Raw genomic sequence first — 25,328 nt, forward strand, 5'->3', positions numbered from 1 at the left:
CGGCTTGGGTTCCATCTGTGTCCCATCTGCACTGTGGCGCAGGTTCCATCTCTGGCCTGGGAACTTTCACGTTGCCACGGATGTGGCCACCCCCCCCCCCCATTTTTCCTAACTATAACTCAAAAAAGAATTTGTCAGTTTTGAAATTTTAGATGTTGGGGCATAGAGATAGAGCTAAATTTTTTCCTTTAAAATAAAATGACTAGGAGTTCCCGTCGTAGCGCAGTGGTTAACGAATCCGACTAGGAACCATGAGGTTGTGGGTTCGGTCCCTGCCCTTGCTCAGTGGGTTAACGATCTGGCGTTGCCGTGAGCTGTGGTGTAGGTTGCAGACGCGGCTCGGATCCCGCGTTGCTGTGGCTCTGGCGTAGGCCAGCGGCTACAGCTCCGATTGGACCCCTAGCCTGGGAACCTCCATATGCCGCGAGAGCGGCCCAAAGAAATAGCAAAAAGCCAAAAAGCCAAAAAATAAATAAATAAATAAATAAAATAAAATAAAATAAAATGACTAAATTGGTAATATCCCCGGGTTTATTTTTTTTTTAATCTTCTTTTGTGATTATATAAGTATGAATACTTGTAGGAAAATTGAAGCTAAAGGAACATATAAAAAATAAAGAATTTAGTGGTCAGGCTACCACTTCTAGTGTTTTCCTATGCATATTTTTACAGTTAAGATAATTTATTCCGGATTAGCTCCCTTCCTGTGCCATTTCTCCATGCAATTAAAAATTCTTCACATTTTTAATGGTTTTACAGTATTTCACCATTTTTTTAAAAACAAATAGTTTTATTGCACATTTATAAAATCTGCATAGTTGAGTTTTTTGTTTTGTTTTTTTAAAAATGCTTTTATTGTACATTTATAAAATCAGTATTCTAGCATTTATGTGTGGCATAAATTTTCAGCCATTTTTCTGATGCTGCCCAATTAAATTTCAGTCAGTTTTTCATTAAAAATTTTTTTTCTTTATTTTTTATGGCTATACCCACAGCATATGGAAGTTCCTGGGCCAGGGATTGAATCTGAGCTGCGGCTGCAACCAGTGCCACACCTGTGGCAACATCAGAGCCTTTAACCCACTGCGCCAGTCTGGGGACCACACCCGTACTTCCACAGTGACCTGAGCCGCTGCAGTCAGATCCTTAACACACTGTGCCACAGTGGGAACTCCTTAGTCAGTTTTTCACCTGTGTACATATCGCTATGATGCACACTTTTGTGCATAAATCTTGTCCATATTCCTGCTCATTTCCTTAGAATAGATACGTAGAAATGGAATTACCTGTGCTGTCTCCTCCCTGTCAGAGCCAGCTTCTTTGAAAACCTGTCTGTATGCACTGGCTCTGTTTTCTACCAAAAACCTGGCTGAAAAGCCTTCAGTGTTTTTTATGGAATAGACACTAAAATCCCTGCCATGGGCTTCAAGACCCAGTGTGGCCCAGCCTGTTGACCTGCCCCTCCAGCTTTTCCTCATTCTCTGGCTTGGCCACATTGGCTTTTTTTTTTTTTTTTTTTTTTTTTTTTTTTTTTTTTGGTCTTTTTCAGGGCTGCACCTGCAACACGTGGAGATTCCCAGGCTGGGTTGAGTCTAATCCGAGCTGTAGCCGCTGTCCTAGGCCACAGCCACAGCAACGCGGAATCCGAGCCGTGTCTGCGACCTATGCCACAGCTCAGATCCTTAACCCATGGAGCGAGACCAGGGATCGACCCCGAGACCTCATGGATACCAGTTGGGTTCCTTAACCGCTGAGCCACGACGGGAACTCCCACACTGGCTGTTTGATGTAATGGCTCCTCCCCCCACCTCCAGCCACAGGGCCTTCAAACCTGCCTGTCCGCCCTCTGGAACAGTCTCTCCCGCAGCCACCGACCCTCGTGGACTAGGAGGTGAGATGTCTGCCTAGAGGAGGTGTTTGAAGAGATGCGCGGTATCAGAGGTCACAGAGGAGTAAAGAGAGGAGTTGACTGAACAAGTACACCAGGGACTTCAGGTAGCGATGAGGGCCACTCTCGTGGCATCTTCAGGGTGAGGAATGGGAGCGTCACATCAAGAGAAACGGAATTGTCCTCCAGGGCTGCCATCACCTTTGGCTTCTGGAGAAAGGGGCTTGCTGAAACTCACTTCACCTGGAGAGTTTAGCGGCCGCGTCCTACTGATAATTTTCTTCAGTGTTCTGGACGTGTCCTACCCCTCTTGGCTAACGCGGTTTATATAGCTCATTTTGTCATTAGACTAAGCAGGGGCCTTTGCGAATAAGTTCTTTTGGGGTCATTGGAAACCTCAATGTGAAAATCTTCATTTCCGGGTTTATTGAGAGGTTGCAGTGCTGCTCTGGCCACTAGGATTTCTACTACCCAAGTGTGGCTACTTAAATTTAAAGATTGTAATAAAATTTAAAATGAGGGAGTTCCCTGGTGGCCTCGTGGGTTAAGGACCTGGCATTGTCACTGCTGTGGTGTGGATTCAATCTCTGGCTGGGGAATGTCTGCATACTGTGGGCAAGGCCAAAAAAATTAAAACTTGAATTCCCCAGTTACGCCAACTACACTTCAATGGCCACTTGAGGCTCATGGCGACCACATTAGACAGCGGAAATAAAATATTTTTATCATTGTAGAAAGTTCTTTTGGAGCACTGCTCTAGAGAGTAGGAAAGGATCCATCTAAGTCGTTTCTGAGGCTAGTCTGTGTGTAAAATGGTGATCCAAGAAAAATAAAGACAGTTGGCCTTGGCTAATTTGCTACACGTTGTTATACATGGTTGGTTCACTTAGTGTTTTAAAAAATAGGCATTAAAATTCTGCTCCCTGCTGGCCGCCCCAGTCACTCATAAAATTCAGCAGAAAACCCAACTTCTGCGAGCCCATATATCCCTGGGCATCTACTGCCTCCGTATTGGTCACGGTCAAGTGACTCACATGACTTGCTGATCAAGCAGGTGTTCAGACTGAAGAGTCAGTGCTTTGTCAGAAACCCTGCGGGTGTTGTTTATTTTCTCCAGAGATGTCTTAAAAATGCAAGATCAGTGGATTTTTACTATGTTTAAGGCTCAGTTAAAGTTCTGCTCATAGATGAGACACCAGCACTTTTTTTTTGTTTTGCTGCTCCCATGGCATGTGGAAGTCACCAGGCTAGGGATTGAACCTGAGCCATGGTAGTAACCTCAGCTGCGGCAGTGACCATACCAGGTCCTTAACCTGCTGCACCACAAGGGAGCTCCTGTGGCCAGAGACAGCTCCGGCAGCCAGGGAGTGTACACTTTTTCCCAAAGGAGAGGGACGGACATCAGCTTTTGCAACGGAGACAGCCTCTTTGTCCCTTCTTTCAGGGCGCTGGACTGCTCAAATTTTATTGGCATAAATGGTTGATTATATAGACAGTTTTTCACTACAGATTGCATCATAGTGTTAAAAGTACCTTGGTTAACTTTTGCATGGTACAGCAGCTATACATCACATTTTAACATCTTTGTCTTAACTAAATTTAGTGAGTACAACTGAAGGGCAATTAGGTACAATACATCATGCGGAAAGGAGGAGACTCAGTGCCAATCATCCCGTGGCCCGCAAGTCTCCACAAGTTGAAGAGGTCACGGACACAAGAATTGGGCATTCCCAAATCTTGTTTTTAGACTGGTGCTTATCTTTAAAGTGTTATGGCAAGGAGACAGTGTAAGAAAATATAAACCAACTTAACTAGCTATCACTTAAAAGCTTCTATAACTCGTAGCTAGGTGTCTTTTGGTCAAGAATAATATATGTCTAACTTCTATGAACCTCATTAAAATCCTAACTCTAAAGTTTACCGTATAACTAATTAGTAGATAAACACTATGTATTAATAAAGTTGGATTTAAATAGGGGAAAGTCCTTTAGGATGAAATTCTTATTATATTATTGTTATAATTTTGTTAAATCACAAATCACCACAGGAAAATAAGAATGGAAAATAAGAATAATAAGTGAATAATCAGGAAAGACTGAGGAAAACTGAATAACAAACAAAACAGCAGGAAAGACTAGGTTATCTGAGAAACAATCCATGTTCTCCGGCGCAAACATGGAAATTGCTTTCCCAGGAAAGCCCCAATTCTTCCCCATCAACACCAAAATGAGAGCTGTGTAACCTGAGGCCTGCCCTCGGCTTGTACCATACAGGCGGGCAGGCTTTTATCCTGACCAGGAGCCCCCCTTCGGCTTGTACCGTTCAGGTGAGCTCCCTTCCTTGGCTAGGAACCTGCCTTCAGGTTTTTTTGCCATCAGGCAAGGTCCTTTTTTTTTGAGTCCCTGTATCTTCTCGGCTCCCCGCAAGCTCCAGATTTTTTTTTTTTGGCCACACCTACAGCATGTGGAATCAAGCCTGGGCCACAGCAGTGACAACAAAAATCCTTAACTGCTAGGCCACCAGGGGACTCTGACACCAGCACGTCTGACGTGGTCCAGCGATGGGGGAGGAAGAGAAATCATATCACTCATGAGACTCACAAATGCAGGAAAATGTGTCCTTTTCCCTTTTTTTTTTTTTTTTTTTTTCTTTTTGTCTTTTTAGGGCTGCACCTGGAGCATATGGAAGTTCCCAGGCCAGGGGTCGATTTGGAGCTGTAGCTGCCAGTCTGCACCACAGCCACAGCAATGCGGGATCCTTTACCCACTGAGAGAGGCCAGGAATTGAACCTGCATCCTCATGGACACCCGTCAGGCTCATCAACTGCTGAGCCACGATGGGAACTCTGTCGTATCTCAGCTCCTGGGTCTGTTTCACTTTTTTTTTTTGGCTCAGCCAGCAATTTCTCCCACCTCCAAGTTCTAGGAACCTCTATAAAGGCGTTTTATCTTGTAATTATTACAGGTCTTCCTTCCACACACAGCGTCTTGGTTTTTCTCTCTCCTTCAGGTCTGAAGATAATGTGGGTTTGTGACATGGGAAAGGGGAGAAGGAGCTGGAGTCTCTTTATCTTCTTACCTTTTCTTTCTCACGAAGGGGCTGAGGGCTGTTTTCCTGAGTGAGGAGGAAGTTATTTTCAGAGTTATGGTCTCCCTACTTGTCTGTGCCCCGGGGAGGGGCCTGCATAGACACTGCCAGGAAGAACGCTGACAGGCGGGGTCTGTGTGCACAGGCTGACCTGAAGCAGCCAGGCTGTAGATGTAGCAGTGTGGTCCCTCTCAAGGATGGCTCTAAACAGAGAACATTGCTGACTCTGCAGCTTGGAAACTGCTCCAGTTGGGCTCAGAGAAATAAGGTGATTTGCTCAAGATCACACAGCTAGTAGGTAGCAGAGCTGAGTTTTGAATCCCAGGTGCTTTTCGGAGACTATTGCTTTACTTCTCACTTATTTTAGGTTCATGAAATAAAAGACACTTAAGTTGGGTCATAGATGGCACAAATATGATAGTTGGTTCAATGGATAATGTTTGTTGAGCATCTATAATGCAGGGAGTTGGGGAAAGAGCTGCTATAATTAGGTGGCATGGGGTCTGCCTGTAGGGAGCTCATTTGGAACAGCTAGAGCAGTACATTTACAAGTAACACAGGCACATTATCCTAGAACAAACTAGATGCTTAAGTGCTTATGGATGCTGAGAAAATGACAACAGTTCTTCACAGGAGGCTTTCTGAAAGAAAGGGATTTTTTTCTTTTTTTGGCTGCTCTGCAGCACATGGAGCTCCCGGGCCAGGGATCAGATCTGAGCCATAGTCAGGAACTAAACTTCAGCTGCGGCAATGCCAGATCCTTAACCGATGGTGCCTGGCCGGGGATCAAACCTGCGTCCCAGCACTCCCAAGACACTGCTGATCCTATTGGGCCACAGCAGGAGCTCCAAGAAAGGGATTTTGAATCAGATCCTGGAGGCCATGCATGAAGATGAAGGGAAGGGCACTCCAGCCAGGTGCAGAGGTGTGGTGGGAAGAAAGAGTTGCAGAGTCGGCCGAGGCTTGATGGAGTATTAAGAAAGAAGGACTCAGCACTCGCTTGTGATTTATTGAACATCTACCCCGTGGAAGAAACTGTGCAGAGCTGGGTGCACAGAGACGTGTGCAGAAGAGACACGGACCCTGCCTTCCTGTTGCTTAGATTTTGGAGGCAAAGACTAAGTACTGATGGTTGATAGTAAAATAATTACCCAGCTATTACAGACAGTGATTATTTGTGTAGCACAGCAGCATAGATTAGAGGGATATTCCAGCTAGTCTGTGAAGGAGCAGCAGTTAACTAGGCAAACTGTTTTGATGGCGGGAGCAGGGGAAGGAGTGTGCAGAAAAGGGCATAGCTTGTGCAAAGGGCCTGGGGGTATCAGAGGAACCAGACAAAGGCCTGTGTGCTGGAGTTGAGAGACTGGAGAGGTGAGTGGTAGGAGATGAGGCTGGGGAGAGGGCAGGAGCTTGATCAGCTTTTGGTCTTTATTCTGAGAGCTGTGGGGATAATATAAAGGATTTTAAGCAGGGATGATGTGATCAGGTCTTCCTTTTAAGAAGATCACTTTGGGTGCAATATGAAGAATGTTTTGGAGAACAGTAGCTGCTACAGCTGATAGAGGAGCAGCTGCAGTGATCCAGCTAGAGGTGATGGTGGCTCGGTGCAGGGTGGTGGTGGTACAGATGGCAAGAAGTAGATGGTTTCCATAGAGGTTTAGGAGGTCGAGTTTACAGGACTTGGGGATATGTTAGGGAGTGGAGGAGCAGGTGGTAAGGACCCTTCGAGTTCCCAGTGCTCCAGGGTGAGGGATGATGGAGCGGGCTGTTGAGATGTGGAACCTTAGAAAGGGACGCAGCTTGGGGAAGAAGATGAAATCAGCTTAGGATGTCTGGTAGGTTGGGTCTATGAGTCAGGAGCTCAAGGAGAGAACTGAGCTGGGATTGCGGGTGTAGGTCATTCACATGTAAATGACAAAGGAAGTTCAGGGCGTCGCTGAGTTTTCCCAGAGAGAAAAAGAACAGTAAATGAAGAAGAAGGACCAAGTCGGGAGGATGCTCAGCAGCCAGGTAGACGGGACCTCGTCAGCCTAAGAACAGCTAGAGAGCAGGGGTGGGGGAATGTGGGGGGCAGGAAAGCCAGGAGATGCTTGAGTGTTATGTCATCGAGGTGGAGCAAAAATATGTTCGAAGGAGGGGTGTACCTTTCGGTTTATTTCCAGACCCACTTCTCCATCACCACCCCCACATCTACCATGTGGTAGCCATGCATCTCTAGATCAGAGCCACGTCTGTCGTAGTGCCCTGTTACAAGGTATGTGTATTTATTTGTTTAGGGCTGTGACAGATTGCAGTATGTGTGTGTTTTCTGCCTGGAACAATAACCTTTCCTTTCTCCTACGTCATTGCACTTTTGGCTGTCACTGCGGTTTGTTGCAAATCTGAGCTCGTTTAATCCCACGGAATACTAAACAATAGCTGGTCCCGGGGGCTCTGTGATTCTCCTCCAGGTGCCCCCCCCCCTTTGTTTGCCAGCTGGGATCTCTTCGTGAGCTAGCTGCACACAGCTCAGTACTAAAACTCTGTTAGCTGATGAAACATGTTTGAAGAACTCACTGGTGGACTGTTCCACGTGAAGCCCGCTTCCGTTCTCTCTCTGGTCTCTCTCTCTTTCCAGGATGGCTGTAGCCCCTCCAAGTTACTGCTTCGTGGCCTTCCCGCCACGTGCGAAGGACGGTCTGGTGGTATTTGGGAAAAATTCAGCTCGGCCCCGGGATGAAGTGCAAGAGGTTGTATATTTCTCGGCCACCGATCATGAACCCGAGAGCAAGGTTGAGGTGAGTCGTGCATGACTGTCTCTTAGTTAGTTCTCTGGTTTTGCCCAGCACCCTAACGTGGAAGCCGGCTCACTCGTCAGAACTATCATGTGGGTTCTGTAGATTCTTCTTTCCATTCAGGTTTGTCTGTAGCCTTAAAAACAGGGTCATGGGGAGAATTCTGCATTCATTGCTATGGCCCGTTTTTATAATTAAGTAAAATAGTTACATGGTTCCAAAGTCAAAGCTACAAAACAAGATATATCCATCGAAGTCTAGCTTCTGTCTCGTAACATTTGCTCCATTTCCCTTTTCTCCTGTAGATAATCATGCTTTGGAAGTTTGAGGTTTATCCTTCCATTGAAAAAATTACATATGTATGTAGCAAACCACACACACACACACACACACACACACACACGTATGTTTATCCCAGTCACGTCCTCCTTTCTTAGATGAATGCTGGTATACTCTATGCACTTTTCCCATGCTGCTTTTTTCAACTAAAACCGTATCTTGCAGGTCACGCCATCTGGTCTCTGAAGAGAGTCTTCATTTCTCATTTAGAGCTGCGTAGTGTTCCATTTATGGATGTCATCATACTTTATTGGTCTCATATTGCTGGACATTTGGGTTGTTTTCCACTTTTTTGCTCTTACAGTTAGGGCTGAAGGGAATAACAGTCTTGGGTATCTGTCACAGCATCTGGTCTTGGTTTATATATTTCTATCATGTTGAAAAATTATCCATTCACTTCTATTTGGAGTGCTTAAAAATTGCTAAGACAGGAATTCCCATCATGGCTCATCAGAAACAAATCTGACTGGCATCCATGAGGATGCAGGTTCGATCCCTGGCCTCGCTCCGTGGGTTAAGGATCCAGCATTGCTGTGAGCTGTGGTGTAGGCCACAGATGTAGCTCCGATCCCGTGTTGCTGTGGCTGTGATGTAGACCAGCAGCTACAGCTCCAATTTGACCCCCAGCCTGGGAACCTCCATATGCCGTGGGAGCGGCTCTAAAAAGCAAAAAAAAACAAAAGGTTTTTCCAGTGATTATGAAGGTTTTTTCTTTTTCTATTTAATGATAAATTGAGCCATCTTTGCATTCATGGAATAAACTTCTTTGTTATGGTATATTTAATTGGGTGTGTTTAAATGGTAATTTTTTGTTAAAGGATGAAGAATTTGGAGAAAAAAATTGAAGGCTGGTAAATTAACAAGCTCTTGCTGCTGACATAATCTCTACTCTGAATTTTTTTTTTTTTTTTTTTTTGTCTTTTTGCCTTTTCTTGAGCCACTCCTGCGGCATATGGAGGTTGCCAGGCTAGGGGTCCATTCGGAGCTGTAGCCACCGGCCTACGCCAGAGCCACAGCAACGCGGGATCCGAGCCGCATCTGTGACCCACACCACAGCTCACGGCAACGCCAGATCCTGAACCCACTGCGCAAGGCCAGGGATCGAACCCGCAATCTTATGGTTCCTAGTCGGATTCGTTAACACCATGACGGGAACGCCTACTCTGATGTTTTTTATGCAATAAAGGATTTTTCTGGCGATTGTACTGGGCTTAAAACAGGCATTCAGGTATCTCCTTTTCTTATCTGAATCTCTTCCTGTTTCAACCCTTTAAAAGCATTAAATGGTACCGAAGAGCACTGAACTCTACAGGAAGCTGCTTATGCCAGGTGAATTGAGCAGAGGCTCTGGAATGAACAGGCCGAGTTGAGCGTGATGGGACATGAGTCTGGGGTCGGGGCAGTGGCTGGCTGTCTCCCGGAGGACTTTTGCCAGAACCAACTTGGTCCAAGCTCCTACGCTTTGGTGGGACTTCTTCTTTCACAGGGCAAAGAAAGAAGCGTGCTGGCGGTCATGCGCGGTTTCAAATGAGTATATTCGGTGGTGTCTGAGTGTCCATGTTGTTTGGATCTGAATGTTTCCCTGTTCCTGGACGCGAGGGCTCAGTGTGACCTTGGCCTGGTGTGCGTTGATGCTGACCTGCCCTGTCGGTCTCCCTACATCTTCCTGTCTTTTCCCCGGAGAGTCGTGCAAGCAGATGCAACACTTTGATTTTCATGTGGGCAGATTTCATTTCCCAAAGGAGGCCGTGCTGCATCCCATTCGACGTGTGCTGCGCACAGTGTGATGGGCTTGCGTCCGTGGAGGGGGGGGTTATCCCTCCCCGCCTCCCCGGCCCCATGCCCCCGCTCTGAGCCTTGGCGGGGGCTGGGACGGCATCCTTGGCTGAGGAAGCACGATGGAGGCCATGCCGTGTGGCCTTAAGGGCTGGGTCTACTCGTCTCCCTCTTTTAGGGCTCCAGCCCTAAGAACCCAGGCTCCATCCTGGGAGGAACCCAAACTAGCCGAGACACACCATCCTTCCTGTGCCCTGTCCACATTCCTGCCGTATTGAATTCATGACCATAATAAACGATCGGTCTGCACTGCTAGACCTCTGGGGTCATTTTTTAGTAGCCATAATAATTACACCATTGCACAAAGCCTTTTATAAATAGGACTGACATAACACTTTTTACAAAAATTGTTTTCTTTTGGGGGGATTGGTGAAATCAGTCTATATATTACTGTCATAGTTACAGTCATTTTTAAGAAATAGGCTAATGTTGGGAGATTCTGTAGCTCTAGGACTCAGTTCCCAAGTTCTCCTGTCTTTAGCACATGCTAACTCTGCTTCTCAAACTTAGTCCTGGCCCTTTAATTCCTTTACAGTTACACCTGTCTCCACCCCGTATTCTTGTCCCAAGTACAGAATGATGAGTTCTTTTCTATATTTGGGCCATGAACCACAATAACTTTCACAATAGTCCTCATTAGCATATAGAAAAATTTTAACTTTGAAGAGTGAGAACGTCTCATAAAACCAATCTCTTCCTCAGCCATTTCATGACATTTTAAACATACATATTCTGAAGTCTCCCTAGAAATATCATGTGTGAGTGTTGCAGTCCCTGGAATTCATTTTTCTGAAAATAACCATTTGCAAAAAGTCACCCTGGTTATTACTCATCTGCTCACCCACCCACCGGTCCAGCTGGTCCATCCTGCCAGGCGGTCTTCCCTTCCAGTTCATCCCCTCTCCTACCCTTTACCCTTCCCTCAGTCTGTCCATCAGTCTGCCCATCCATCTGTCATCTACGCTGTGTCAAGTTCATGTTGGTTGAGATGGAGGAATAAGAAATGGGGTCCTCAGAGTTCCCTGATGGCTCAGTCAGTTAAGACCCAGCATTGTCACTGCTGTGGCTCTGTGATGGTGCAGGTTCGATCCCTGGCCCGGGAACTTCTGCATGCCACAGGTGTGGTCAAAGAAAGAAAAAAAGAAAGAAAGAAATGGGGTCCTCCAGCCAAGAGTTTCTCAGTTTCTAAAATTATCCTGCACATTTTTGTTCAGTTGCAGAGTTGGCAGATTGGAGCATTTTATTTTGTATTCTTTAGTCTTTCTTCTGTGGATTCTGGTTTCTAAACAACTCCCCTTTTGGTTGCGAGGTAGGATGGATAAATACGAATCTATTTGTGGAAGTCCCTCTGTCCTCGCAGAAGACACTGCACCACTGTGCACCGGAGGACTGGTGTCAGTTTACCTCAGGCCCTGCCTCTCCCCATGGCCAGGGGTGTTAAGCAGATGAATGAGTTCCCGGATTATGATGTTCTGTGTGTGCGTGGGTGCATGTGTGTGTGTGTGTGTGTTGGTGTGGATGTGTGCTCCTGGATGGGTGTAGGTCTGTTCTTAAGATCTAATATATCTCACACCTTTAAGAAAAAAAAGGATATATTAGATACATTAGAATATTTTCCCGTGAGTTCCCTCGTGATCTAGTGGTTAGGATTTAGCACTTTCGACTTTTGGCGGCCCGGGTTTGTTCCCTGGTCTGGGAGCTGAGATCCCACATCAAGCTGCTGCATGCACACTGTGGTTAAAAAAAAAAAAAGAGTATTTTCCTAGAAAAATAATGGATTTCATCTGAAGTTTACATTACTTAGGCTTCCTGCCCAAGAGGATAATTATACAATAATTTATGGAGACAGAATTCCAAGTCAGGCTTGACATATAATGTTTGCTGCAAGATTCTCTTATTATATAATAAATCTCTCCTCCATTTTTTCCCCTCCTTTAGAGTTCATTGTTTCCTCTTTTTGAAAGTTAGTTTTAATTGATTTTTATTTTCTACTGCATGAAGTTCTGTCTGGGATAATATCCTCATGAGGTTACACAACTTTCAATTTGGGGTGGGTTTTTGGCAGATAATTTCCTATTCTTCCCCAATGAACATATTTGCAAGAAGAATAGAAAATTACCAATTAATGATAGCTGTTGGCAGGAGTTCCCATTGTGGCTCAGCAGCTAATGGACCCAACTAGTATCCATGAGGATGTGGGTTCGATCCCTGGCCTTGCTCAGTGGGTTAAGGATCCGGCATTGCTGTGAGCTGTGGTATAAGTCATAGACGCAGCTCAGTTCCCATGTAGCTGTGGCTGGCAGCTGCAGCTCTGATTTGATCCCTAGCCTGGGAGCCTCCATATGCTGCAGGTGCAGCCCTCAAAAAAGACCAAAAAAAAAAAAAAAAAAAGAGAGAGAGAAAGAGACAGCTATTGGCACTGTTAGTAATGACAAGATGGCAGCGGTGTTTGTGATTTTTAGGGTGTATTGTGTACATGATGGGGCAGAGGTGGGTTCTGAATGTTAATTCCAAAGACTGTCCCTTACAGCAGGAGAGCATAGTCATTCTGGAATCAAAGAAACCTAAGCAGAGCTCCACAGCCACTAAGTCCATTGTGTGTCTTTCTTCCTGTCTATTTTCCCATTTCTTTCTCTGCGGCTCCAGGAGCAGAATCCGCAGCCTTCCGTGGCGGCAGAGCTTCCCCTTGCCCCATGGGAGAATGGCAGGGCAGGGGGCTTCCTTGCATCGTGTCCCCTTTCCCAAACCTCTTTCTGACCCCAGGCCTTGGCATTGTCCATCCTCAAAGATCTTCAGGGAAATAAAAAGCCGCTCTTCTAAAATTTGGTCGACATCTTCTTTTGTCTTTGTTTAGACTCACGTGAGCATTAAAGGGCACATGTTCAAAACCCAGTCAAGGAGCAGGAAGACACTGGAATGAAAAAATTAAAACAAACAACTCAGTGATAATTAGCAATGCTGCTCTAGAGTGACAAATTTTCTGAAACTAAAAATATGTCCCCAAAGCATCCCTCTTTCCCTACCTTTGTTTCCCACTCTACAAAGTCTGGCTGACTCATCACCTCGTTTCACAGTGGTTTTCACTGGTGGTGCCAGGGTTGTGTTCATTCTCCGAGTCCAGGAGGAAAGGCACAATGCTTGCGTTTCATTCATTGAAACGTCTATTGTGCAAGTGTCTCTATTCCCCTTTCACGGGGCAATATCCAGAAATAGTGTGTGCAGGAAAGTGCAGGGGGTAGGCGATGGCGGGAAGCTGATGTTGCCTTTTCATTTCTGACACAATCACACAAAAATAATCTAGGGTTTGCTCTGCAGAAGAATTCTCTTTTGTCTTTGTCTCTGATACCTTGTCAAGGTTTATCTTTCTGTCCTCCAACCTGTCCCGAGGATGTGTCCCCAGGAGCCACCTCAGAGCAAGTGGCCAGCTCAGTACGGGTTTAAAACCTCCGTAGTGGGCATGAGGCAGATACTAATTAGGCACGTGGAAGTGGCCCTCAGCATGCTGCCCACTCTGGGCATCCTTATGTTGTTGTGTGGCCTTGGTACCCAAAGTCACACTGGCTAAAAGACTGATTTTCCTGAAGGCTGGATGGGTGTGGCCATGGGGCAGCTATAGACAAATAACTCCTCTTTTTCTGCTGCCCCCTTAAGCAGCTTAGCCATCTGTGTAAAGACCGATCTTTTGAGCAGGGACCTTTCTTCTTTTTCTTTTTCATTTTTTTTTTTCCCTAGTAGAAATTTGGCTAGGAATTTCTAGAACTAAAGTGTTTTTCTGCACTGAAAGAAGATTTTAGGTGCTTTTTTATTTTTTAATTTTTGGTCTTTTTAGGGCCTCATCAGAAGCATATCGAGGTTCCCAGGCTAGGGGTCCATTCAGAGCTGTAGCTCCCGGCCTACAGCACAGCCACAGCAACCCCAGATCTGAGCCGCATCAGTGACCTACACCACAGCTCATGGCAATGCTGGATCCTTAACAACTTTGGGGGATTTTTTTCCCCCCTAAAGAAACCTTCTCTGCTTCCTCAAATCCCACTTCTTCTCTGCCTCGTTAATAATGTGCCAGTTGTGAGTGCAGGTGAATTTTACTGAAGAAAATGACTGCCTGTGGAATTCATGTTCTAGATGGCTGACTTTCCAAAGTTTAGCTAATTACATCTTGTGTAAATGTTCCTCGTTTGTGAGATTTGCTCCCAAGCTGGGATTTTTAAATAACCGATCTCTGCGAGACAAGTGTAGCCGTCCTCCCCCCTCCCTCCCAGACCTGGGTGTGATTAGTCAGATTTCAAACCCAGGGGGCTGTGTGTGAAATGCCACCACAGAGGGGCCCTTGTTAGGCCCAGCCTTCTCTGGTTCACGTCAAAGATGCCCCAAGGGGCAGGTGTTACAGGCTCATGAAGGCTGGGGCGCACCCCCCCACACACCCCAGTTCCCTGCACCGTGCCTTGAAGGGATCGGGGCATCGATTTTCAGCGCGTGCTTAGGAGGGGCTGATGTAGCCCGTCTGGCTAACTGGGGATCTCTCCTTCCTTCCTCATTGTTCTGCGTTTGGCCTGAAAAGTGTCAGGTTGGCTGCGGATATGCTGAACTCCCACAGAGACCATATGGTCCTTCGGATTCACTGTGGAGCATCTTTCTCAGTCAGCGCTTACTGAGCTTTTGCAGCCCTGTGACTCAGCGCCATCTCAGCTCCCCTACCTAAGTGGCGGGCGGTGGGGAGCGGGGTGCACGCAGGGAGACGGGGTGCGTGCAGGTGGGGGGCTCCCCGAACCGGGAACACACTTTTGACATCCCCGCCATTCTGTTCTCAGGCTCTGACCTCTGTCCGGAGGACCTTGATGTCTGGCCCATTTTTTCAAGATCCGTTCAAATGTCACCCACCTGCTAAAACCTCTGGCCACATGGATGTGTTTCCTTTCCTTTGAATCTCTATTACACTCCCTCTGACCTTTGTCATGCATGCATTCATTCAAAAAAAAAGTGTTTATTGATGCTTACTATGTACCAGATTTGGGCTATATTGGTGAGCTAAACCACATAATCTCTCCCTCCCCCTCTTCTGTGTGTCTCATAGTGGTGTGTGTTCTAGCTGGGGGAGGCGGCGTACGTAAACAGCACCTGCAGTACATCAGTCAGTCCACGTAGTGTTTGGCAAGGGTTTAAGTGGAATGGAATAGGGAACAGGAAAAGGAAGAGCACCAGCGGGTGGCTCAGAGGTACAAGGCAGCAGGAGGGGGCGAGATGTAGCACATATTAAAAGACAGGCCTCAATGACACTTACTTTTATCTATTTATTTTTTTGGTCTTTTTAGGGCCACACGGGCAGCATATGGAAGTTCCCAGGCTAGGGGTCGAATTGGAGCTACAGCTGCTGCCCACAGCCACAACCACAGCCACTCAGGATCCAGGCTGCATCTGTGCCCTATGTGGGAACTCCCCGAGTGACACTTATTGAAGTTAGCTAGTGGTCATACCTGTGTGCCTTCTCCTTCTTTCCCAATGGAAGGGACAGTGACTGGGTCTCCTCACTGATTTCTCTGCCAGCAGCGCTTAGCACAAAAAGCCTTGTGTGTGGTTGGTGCTGTTAGGAAATGGGTGAAATGGGAATGAATGTGCAGCAGTGAATTTGAGGACAAATAAATAAACTCACGTCTTATTTTTGCTTTTTTTCATTCCTTAAACATTTTTTTAGAATACATCTGTGCTTTAGAATCTGAGATTCCTTCCCTATTTTCTCATTCTTTTCAAGACAGAATTTGTCACTGGACCTTACCATGCCTGGACTACTTTTTACGTGAAATAGTACAATTCTAACTAAAAATTTGAATTCCATTTAGAAGAGCACAGAGCACAGTTTGTTTACTGCTTTGGCCAGTTTTTTGCTCCCAAAGAATAATTTTTTTAAAGTAACTTTGGGGAACCAAAGAGGGGAAGACATTTCAAGGGTATATTTTATTACCAATTAGCCATGAAAAATCGAACAGTCTCTTGGCAACCTCTGGATTTCATCAGCTTTCAGTTCACAAATAGTTATCGAGGGAAATAACGTTATCCCAGGGCAGAGTGATACTGGCCTAACAGGGCTTGGGAAGGTGCGGATGTCACGTGACCAGTGACCACCCTTCAGCTCTTACCTGAGGTTTAGAGATTATGGAAAATCAATGCAGAATAACTTTCTGGGCTGCCTGCAATCCATGTTCCTGGATCTTGAACCGAAAAGCGATCTAAGGCTGTGTTGATCCATTGCTTTCAGCTGCCCGCTTTAAAATGTAAATAGCTGCTGCGCCTGCTAAAATTCTCCCCTGAGAGCTCAAAAGCTCTGTGTAATTTAGAGCCCAGAGTTTCCTGCCGTCTCCACTACACGAGGAGAGTTCCAGAGATTGCTAGAATGTCAGCGAGGCCCCTACGGACAACCTAGTTTAGTGCTTTTCCAGCTGCTCCAGCTGCTGCAATGGAGTCCTCCCGGGGAGCCCAGTGCAGGGAGAGAAAGGCTCCGAGTCCCCAACCCCAGGCCCAGGCCTAGCCTTCCAGCTGCCATACGCTCTGACCAGTTTCATTGTCTTTATGCTTTTATGTAAGAGTGTGTAGGCAGAAGGGTTCTGGGGCTAAAAATACTTGGAAAGAACTAGTCTGATCTAGATGAGCTCATTCATTTTCCAGGTAAAGACACAGCGGCCTGGAGAAGGTAAGACACGACTCTTTAAGAGGTGTGTGCTGCTGACGGGACAGCGCTCAGAAATAGGCCTCTCTGGGGCTGTGTCCTTATGTGTCCGCCTCGCGGGCTCAGTGTGGGGATCAAATGGGACAGACTGGGAAGCACGATGGGTAAGAGAGCGCGCATTTAATGCGTTACTGAAACGTGGAGTGTTACTGTCTTTTCTCTTTCCTACCCCTAGAGCATGATGTAGGTTGTCAAACTGGGTGCCAGGGAGCCCTCAGGTCATTGCAGGAAGCTTAGGGAACCTCTCTTCTTCAGACAAAGCATCTTTCCTTTCCTCTGCATCCTCTGTTAAGCATCCAGGTAAAGTTTTTTTTTTTATACATAGGGCTCTGTAACTTTCTTTTTTACATGATTTTTTAAAAATTAAACTCTTGTTGATTTATAATGTGCCAATTTCGGCTGTATGGCAAAGTGACTCATTCATACACACACACATATATACATTTTTATATTATATTCTATCGTGTTCTATCCTAAGAGATTGGATATAGTTCCCTGTGCCGTACAGCAGGACCTCATTGCTTATCCATTCTAAATGTAACAGTTTGCATCTACGAACCCCAAACTCCCCGTCCATCCCACTCCCTCCTCCCTCCCCCTTGGTGACCACCAGTCTGTTCTCTATGTCTATGAGTCTGTTTCTGTTTGGTAGGTAGGTTCATCTGTGCCATATATTAAGGGCTCTATACCTTTTTAAAAGTTTGAACACCACTGATCTAGAAGGAGGTTTACAAATTAATAACTACCCTTATGTGAAATGCTGGTGGCCACCTGTGCCTGCTGAAATGACTAGACACAGACCATTCAGGGCGGAGAAGGGCTGAATACCCGATTCGAGAAGATGAACTACCATAGACAGAAGCATTATGCACAGACTGGCCTAACCAGAGGCTGAAAACTGAGTGCGTGGCAGGACTGAAACTCACCGTGGAAACCTTTGAGCTGCTTTGAGACGTGTGCTATCTTTTAAGTCTGCGTGTTCCAAGGCCTTTTATTTCTTGGCTTTGTCATCGATGTGGTGGTTCAGGGTGAGTACCAAGGTGAAACCTCAGCGGTACCTGCCAGGCGACAGCCCTTTCTTTCCTGTCTTCATTTTGCAGTGCACTTACATTTCAGTTGACCAAGTCCCCAGGACCCATGCCATCATGATCAGCAGACCTGCCTGGCTGTGGGGGGCAGAAATGGGAGCCAATGAGCATGGAGTGTGCATAGCCAACGAAGCCATCAATGCCAGAGAACCGGCCGCAGAGACAGAAGCCTTGCTGGGGATGGACCTGGTCAGGTACTGCATGGTGGTTCGTTAAAACAAGTGCCCAGAACAGGTCGGGGGTGGGGATGGGACTCCTCTCCTTCCAAACCTCATACTTGGTAGTGCAGTCCTTCTGAAGAAGGCTTGTGGCACCCCCCCCCCACCTTTTTGCTTTTTAGGGCCACACCCTTGGCATATGGAGGTTCCCAGGCTAGAGGCTGAATCAGAGCTACAGCTGCCAGCCTATGCACCCTTGGAGGTTCCCAGGCTAGGGGCTGAATCAGAGCTACAGCTGCCAGCCTACACCACAGCCTACGCCACATCAAGGTAGGATCCGAGCCGCGTCTGTGACCTACACCAAAGCTCATGGCAACACTGGATCCTTAACTCCTGAGAGAGTCAGTGAAGTCAGTAATCGAACCCACGTCCTCATGGATACTAGTCGGGTTCGTTACCATTGAGCCTCAGTGGGAATGCCTGACTTGTGCCTTTTGATATAAAGTGGGAGGGGATGGAAAAAAATAGACGACAGTGGACTATTACTCAGATTTAAAAAAAAATCAAGGACTGATACTTGCTCTAACATGTTGCATTCCTGAAAACATTATGCTAAGTGAAAGATGCCAGATACAAAAGGTCACATATTGATGGAAACTATCCAGAACAGGCTAATTCGTGGAAGCAGAAAGCAGATTAGTGGTTGACGGGGGTTGGAGCGGGGACTGGGGAGTGGTTCGTAATGGATATGGGGCTTCTTTTGGGGATGTTGAAATGTTCCAAATGTGGATTGTGGTGATAGTGGCACAGTTTTATGGATATGCCGAAGACCGCTGAGCCCCACTTTTAAATGGGTGAATTTTATGGTCTTTGACGTGGATCCAATAATACATAAAAGTAAAAAGTTATAAAAATACATGAACTATAAAGGGAACAACAACAGAAATCACTTCCCTCCTTTCCCTCTATGTCTTGGTCGTCTTTTCATCCTTTCCCTCCCCTTCCAGCCAGCAACTAACAGGGCAGCAGAGTGTAAGCTGCCCAGGACGGGGATCCCAGCGTGCCTGTGCCTCTTTACACCTGGTCGCAAGCGTGCGGGGCTGTGTGCCTGGCACGGAGTGGCTGATCGATGACTGAGTTTGGAAGGCAGGACAGAAGCGGAGGATGGGCGGGAATGAAACAGCACTCTGAAATGCCTTCCTTTTTTTCCTAACGAGTGAAATGCAATCAAGGTGTGGTTGAAAGAACATTGGGTCCATGGCTTCTGCCACCTGATGGGCAGGACTCTTGGCACGCCTCTTTGATGCCACGTTGCCTTTCTACCTTCCTCACCCTTCCTCACTCTTCCCGCTTCTTACAAAAGAAGAAGCAGGTTCCCTGAGCTGGAAAAAAGGAGGACGAGGCCTCATATTTATAATCAGTTTTCTCTTGATCAACAGGATGAAATGGATAGAATAACAGCAAGTTTTGAGCCTGTGTTTTGACAGCTGCTCTGGTAACTTTACCTCCATGCTTAAGAGAAAGCCTGAAAATGAAGCGTTAATGAAAAATAATGCCCCTTTTGTGCCTCATTTATAGCCTTGCACTTTGAGTTATCATTGTATTTATGGGAGGGTGTTTATAGAACTGTCAAATATCACCATTTTCACTGTTGATTTCTAAGGGACAACGCAAGAGAATGTTTCTTTCTTGCTTCAAAGCCTCTGAGGTAGCTTTTCAAGATCATCAGCCTATAAAGCAAGGGGCGTTAGTGAATATCTGCTTTGTGCCTGACTCTGGACTCATGAAGAAGCTCAAAAACTTCAAAGAGATTTTAGTCTGGTTGCAGGGAGAAGCAAATTGAGCAGTGCACCATTTTCAGACCAATGTAAGATGACAGAAGGAGAGATGTGTATCAGGTCATCTGAGATTTGTAGCCACATGCGTGGCGGAGAATCCTAGACTATGGCCCTCAGAGAACACTGCTGGGTGTTCAGAGATAACAACAGACCACATTCGTCTGGGGAAGCTTCTAGAAGGAGAGGCATTTGACCTTGATCTAGAAGGCTGAGGGATGTAGACAGAGAAAGATATATTTGGCACGTAATTGGGGTTGTGATAGTTACCAAGGTCTGAGACAGGACTCCGTGTCGGGAGTAGATGACAGGGTGCATTTAACTGTAGCCATTGAACTCCTTCCCTGGCCAACTGTGTCCAGCTATTTCCATAACAAGATGGGTGAAGAGGACGCTGCTGCAGGCATCGGCACCCTGAGTGGCTCTTTGGAGTTCAAGGTCTCACCTTGACACAGCTGGGGTCAGTTTGGCCAGGCACAGTCAGACACGAAGGGGCCATCTCATCCCAACCGAATCCTGAACGTGGCCCCCGAGCCAGAAGCCCTCCTAGATCAATGTCTAAGAGACCCCCCAGGCGACGGGCGCTGGGAATCCACAGAGCACTGTTTGAGGGACAAGGTTCCAGAGTAGGGGTGGGGGGGGTGTCTCCACATGTGGTTGGTGATGCGGTAACTCAGGTAGCACCTGGGAACTGGTTAGAAGTATAAATTCTGGGTCCCCAGCACAGACCTCCTGAATCAGAAGCTCTGGCGGTGGGACCAGCCATCCGTTTGTGAACACGCCCTCCGGGTGATTCCGACGGGGGTGTGGGGGACCAGTGCTCCGGCGGAATCCTTCTTTCGGTTGGCTCTCAACTCGGCCTCAGTATTTCCTAGGTCTTGCTGCAGGAGGGACCACTCCTCGCTTGTCCTCTGTGCTTGGAAGCCACTTCCTCCCTGGCCCCCGGACAGCTGCTGGGAGAGCAGGGCTCTTGCCTGTTACACTCCGGTTCTCGTGCCTCCCAGACCTGAGGTGGATTATTCAATGAACCTGGTGGCTGCCCCTCTTTGGATTCTGATTCTTTGTGCTTTCCAACAGCACGTCAAATCCAGCCTCAGTTCAGAGGGACAGAAATCAACACTGGTAGCACTGTAATAGGCACTGCGTTTAAGATAAAAGTATAATTTGTGTTTCCTAGAGGCTTGCTGTCTGAAAGCAAGCCTTAAGCAATACTGTTTTTCTCTTTCATTTGCAGTGATGTTTATGCCAAAAGCCTAGCTTTAGGAGGAAAGAACGTGTGTAATTAGAGTTGCCTTTTCCCGAACACCATCATATGATGAGGTTTGCAAAAAGCATTTCATTTAACTCTCCCCCAAACCCAGTGAAGTGGGCCTGATTGCCTCTGTTTGGTGGACAGGGAACTGGGGCGTAGGGAGGCCAAGGGACTTGCTTGAGGCTTCAGAGCTGGAAGGTGCCAGAGCCTGGCATCCCAGGGCCGCTCTCCTCAGGGAGGCTACCCTCGCCTCCCCAACTAGATCCCATGTCACTTCTCCTCTCCTGCAGCCAGGAAGCTCTGGCCACCAAGAGGCAGAGGTTAGTCCAAAGGTTTTGCAACCCTTCCCCCAAATCAGTGCAGCCTGAATGTCCACTTCTTTCCCACCTGCCCTCCACCTTCTGGCTGGAGGCGGGGAATCATTCAGCACCCACAAAATCATGAACCGCGGGAAGCCTTGCAGACCCCTTGATGTGCGGGAAAAGAAGGAGGGGTATGTGCATCTGCCTCCCTGTGGCAGCACCAGGCTCGTCCCTAAAAGGGGAGGGGACTTGACTAATTGTGTGACTTTCCCCAGAGCAGTGATTGTATAGCCACAGTAAATCTAGTTATAACCTAGTTTTACTTCAGCTGGGACACAAAGGCACAGGGGTCTCCCTTATCAATGGAGGCACAGGTGTCGAAAAGACAGGCAGAGTTCCTGTTGTGGCTCAGCAGCTTAAGGACTCAACATTGTCTCCGTGCAGATGCGGGTTCGAGCCCTGGCCTCTCTCAGGGGGTTAAGGATCCGGCGTTGCTGTGAGCTGTGGTGTAGGTCCGCACACAGATGCAGCTCAGATCCCACATTGCTCTGGCTGTGGCGTAGGCCGGCAGCTTCAGCTCCGATTCGACTCCGAGGCTGGGAACTTCCATGTGTGGTGGGTGTGGCCCGAAAAAGAGAAAAGCAAAAAAGAAGCAAACAGAGTCCCCAAGCACAGAGGCTTTCATCAGGGGAGGTGCAGAAGGGTACTGTCTTCCTTGGTGAGCTGCGTTAACCGTTCAGACATGGGCACAGTGAGCTCAGCACAATTCTGGGCCAATGTTAGGTGACAACACTTCATCGGGGAGGAACTTAAAATAATAATTTCAAGCTTCATGGAGCTCCCGTCGTGGCTCAGGGGAAAGGAATCTGACTAGCATCCATGAGGGTGTGGATTCGATCCCTGGCCTTCTTGCTCAGTGGATTTAGGATCTGGCATTGCCGTGAGCAGGGGTGTATGTTGCAAATGCGGCTTGAATACCACACTGCTGTGGTGTAGGCCAGCAGCTGCAACTCTGATTCGACCACGAGCCTGGGAACCTCCATATGCCTTGGGTGGGACCCTAAAAAGACAAAAAAAAAAAAAATTAAAGCTTCATGAGGCAAGACACGTTCCAATTTAAAACAGTAAGAAATCATATCATCTGTGAAAAAGGAAATTAACTTCTAAGTGTACCCGAAGGGTGGCAGGGCAGACTGAGAGGAAACTTTGCATTTGCTAAGGTCCAGATACAGGAGGTTCCATAAGGAGGGCAGTAATTATTGCTAATGGCAAAGGTGGCAAATACAAAATAAAACCCGCATCACTGGTCGCGTAATTCAAAGCTTTCACGTAATAAAGGCAAAAGGCAGTGGACTCAAGTTACGGCCTGTCAGATACTTACTCCACTGCCCTTTATCTACAGAAGCCCTTGGCTGGTGTCTACGCAGTGACTCCTGTGCGTAAAAATGACACTATTTGAAAATCCCAAGTCGGGATTTTCTTCAGGATTTTGTATGAAAAAAATAAGGACCTGAATTTGGGAGCCTCTCACTCCAAGACCCAGAAAAACCCAGACCAGCCACCCACTTTGGAAGAAACTGAACGGCGCCACAGGTGGATGTCAGAGCAAGACACTGACCTTGGCCCCTTTCATCTCATCCCTTTTCCTGCTCCAGTCAAGGGCGTCACGTGGTCTAGCACCCAAAGGAAAAGTAGGTGGGGGCGCCGGCAAGGCTCTGTTCTTATGAATCTGCCTCCTCTAGGAGGTGACACTGTCGTGAATGGCTTTAGAATAGGTCCCTTGATGTCGTGTGACTCGTGGCCTGGATCTCTGCAGCCTGGTGCATCTGTCCCCGTGAGTCACTGGTGGAGGGGGTGTGACCCCTCTGTCCATCACAGCCCTGGCAGGGGCCTTGTGTTCCCGGAGTGGCAGGGAGACCATGTGGGAGGGGTCAGGTGAGACTAACGTGTATCTTTGCCACAGAGACCTGGAGGGGTAGCATCAGAATTGTGTTGATGGATGAGGGCTGAGGTCCCACTGCAGACACCATGCTCTGAGGGCACCAAAGTCAGTGTGGGAGGGCACGGCGGGGGTGGGGGGTGTTGGGAATCTCAGCGTGGGCCGCACACTGGCAGAACAGCAAGAGAGTGAGTTAGAAACCGCAGAAGAGAAGTCACTACGGCCAGAGGTGAGCTGTTGCCCCTGGAGGGGTGTTCACAGGCTCCTGGCATGTGCTTGCATGGGCCCTGCAAAGGCCCTGAGGGCAGGGTTAGGAATAAGCACAGGGCCGTGTGATCAGGGGCCACCAGGGACCTCTAGAGAGGAGGAAGGGGCCCTCCTGTGTGCCCAGCCCGGGCTGTGAGAGGTCCTCGGAGCATATGCTCTTTTGTTCTGTGTCCTCAAGGTAAGGTGAGCGCTTGTGTCCGCCACTCCTCTTCGGAGAAGAAGGCCCTGACCGATAGGAAGCCCTCTTAATTCTGTCTTTTAATGAGTTCTTTCTTTTATCCCTCCCCTAGCGTCTCCGGCTTCAGCTTCTCAATGCATCACCTTGTCACCAAGGCTTCCTAAATAAGCTTAAACTGAGAAACGCCAGATGAATTGATACATAATTATTTATGAAAATAAGCCTGTGGCAAGGATAAGTCCGGGGCATGGAATCGCGTCCTCTTTTCTTCTCCCGGGCAGCCCAGCGAAATGTCCCTCCAGAAAGAAAGCTGGGCGAATTTTAATAATGATGGCATCTCAGGTGGAAAACACACCCAGAGCTGAGCTGTGCTGCCATCCTGGCAGCCTCCATCGCCTCTAAGACTCCATGCTCCTGCCAGCAGAATTCCAATTTGAATGAAGAGACATTTACTGAGCATCTTTCACTTTATAGATGAGACTGTCAAGGTCCAGAAAGGTTACATTACGATTGTACTGGCCGTGGGTGGCAGAACTAGAATTAGAGATGAGGTCTCTTTACTTCTGAGTCATTTGTTTTTGTGCCACGCTGTGCTCCCTCTGGAAACTTCCCGATCATGTGCTTGGGTTGTGGGCACCAGCCCTAGGTGTTTTCATGTTCATTATTTCGTAAAACCATCCTCATAGTACTCAGTGATGTAGGTACTTCTTTCATTTTTTATTTTCTTATTTTCTTTTGGTATTTCTTTTAGAGGTGACATAAAGGTGAAGTTCAAATATATTATGTAACTTGCCCAAGGTCACCCAGAGGGCAGTGTCTGTGCCCGTGTTAAGGGGTCTGTTGATAGGAGATGCTGTGTCACTGTGGGAGAAGCATGTCCTTTTGGATGATTGAAGCTGAAAGTCCCACCAGCAGAGGTGGGCTGATAGGTAGGAGGAAAAATATGTAGAAAAACGATTGATCGTGCCCTAACCAGCCACCCACCCCTCATGAGATTGTACGTGAATTATGTGTGCGGGGGCAAGAGCTGGCTGCGGAACACGTCTGTTACCAACTAACCAAGCCACCTGGTGTAAAGTAATAGCAGTCAAGGCTGGACTGGGCACACATTGCCTTTTGCCCAGAGGCAGGAGGGAGAACAAGCCACAGAGAGGGGGTCCCTCTAAGAGCTGGAGCTGAGCTGGCCAGTTCCAGGGGACTCAGAAAAGAGAAAAAGGTGTCTGAACGGGCTTTGTTTTTTTTTTTTGCTTTTTGGTTTTTAGGGCTGCTCCTGCGGCGTGTGGTGGTTCCCTGGCTAGGCGTTGAATTGGAGATACAGCTACTGGCCTACACCACAGCCACAGCAAGGTGGGATCCAAGCTGCGTCTGGGACCTACATCACAGCTCACGGCAACGCCGGGTCCTTAACCCACTGAGGGAGGGCAGGGATCGAACCCGCAACCTCATGGTTTCTAGTCGGATTCGTTTCTGCTGCGCCACGATGGGAACTCCTCCTGAACTGCCCTTCAAGAGGATGAAGACACTGGGCTCCTGACTCTCTGTGTAGAAGGGGGAGGTGTCCAAAGATGGAAAACACCCCCGTGATTTTGAAGCCAGTGTGCGAGAGCTGTGCATTCCGAGTTTAGACGCTATTCATCTGGTCGCGTATTGGCCTGTGTGTCTTACAT

At 47.4% G+C, this 25,328-nt stretch overlaps 1 protein-coding gene across 2 annotated transcripts in view; it reads left to right on the top strand.

Moving 5' to 3' along the window:
• The window catches only part of SCRN1 (secernin 1), a 62,549-nt gene that overhangs the window by 19,263 nt on the left and 17,958 nt on the right, over nucleotides 1-25,328 (top strand). Inside the window, exons 2-4 of one of the 2 annotated variants that reach the window (XM_085005657.1) lie at nucleotides 1,815-1,891; nucleotides 7,593-7,752; nucleotides 17,743-17,924. In XM_085005657.1, coding sequence (XP_084861783.1) covers nucleotides 7,594-7,752; nucleotides 17,743-17,924 — 341 coding nt within the window. In that variant the 5' untranslated portion in view covers nucleotides 1,815-1,891; nucleotide 7,593. The remainder of the gene's footprint in view (nucleotides 1-1,814; nucleotides 1,892-7,592; nucleotides 7,753-17,742; nucleotides 17,925-25,328) is intronic. The other variant, XM_003134812.5, reaches the window with a different exon arrangement.

This window comes from Sus scrofa, chromosome 18, assembly GCF_054392235.1.
Source record: "Sus scrofa isolate SSC_HxYL_T2T_F1_AM1 chromosome 18, Sscrofa_HxYL_maternal_Yorkshire_Landrace_v2.0, whole genome shotgun sequence".
Taxonomy (NCBI): domain Eukaryota; kingdom Metazoa; phylum Chordata; class Mammalia; order Artiodactyla; family Suidae; genus Sus; species Sus scrofa.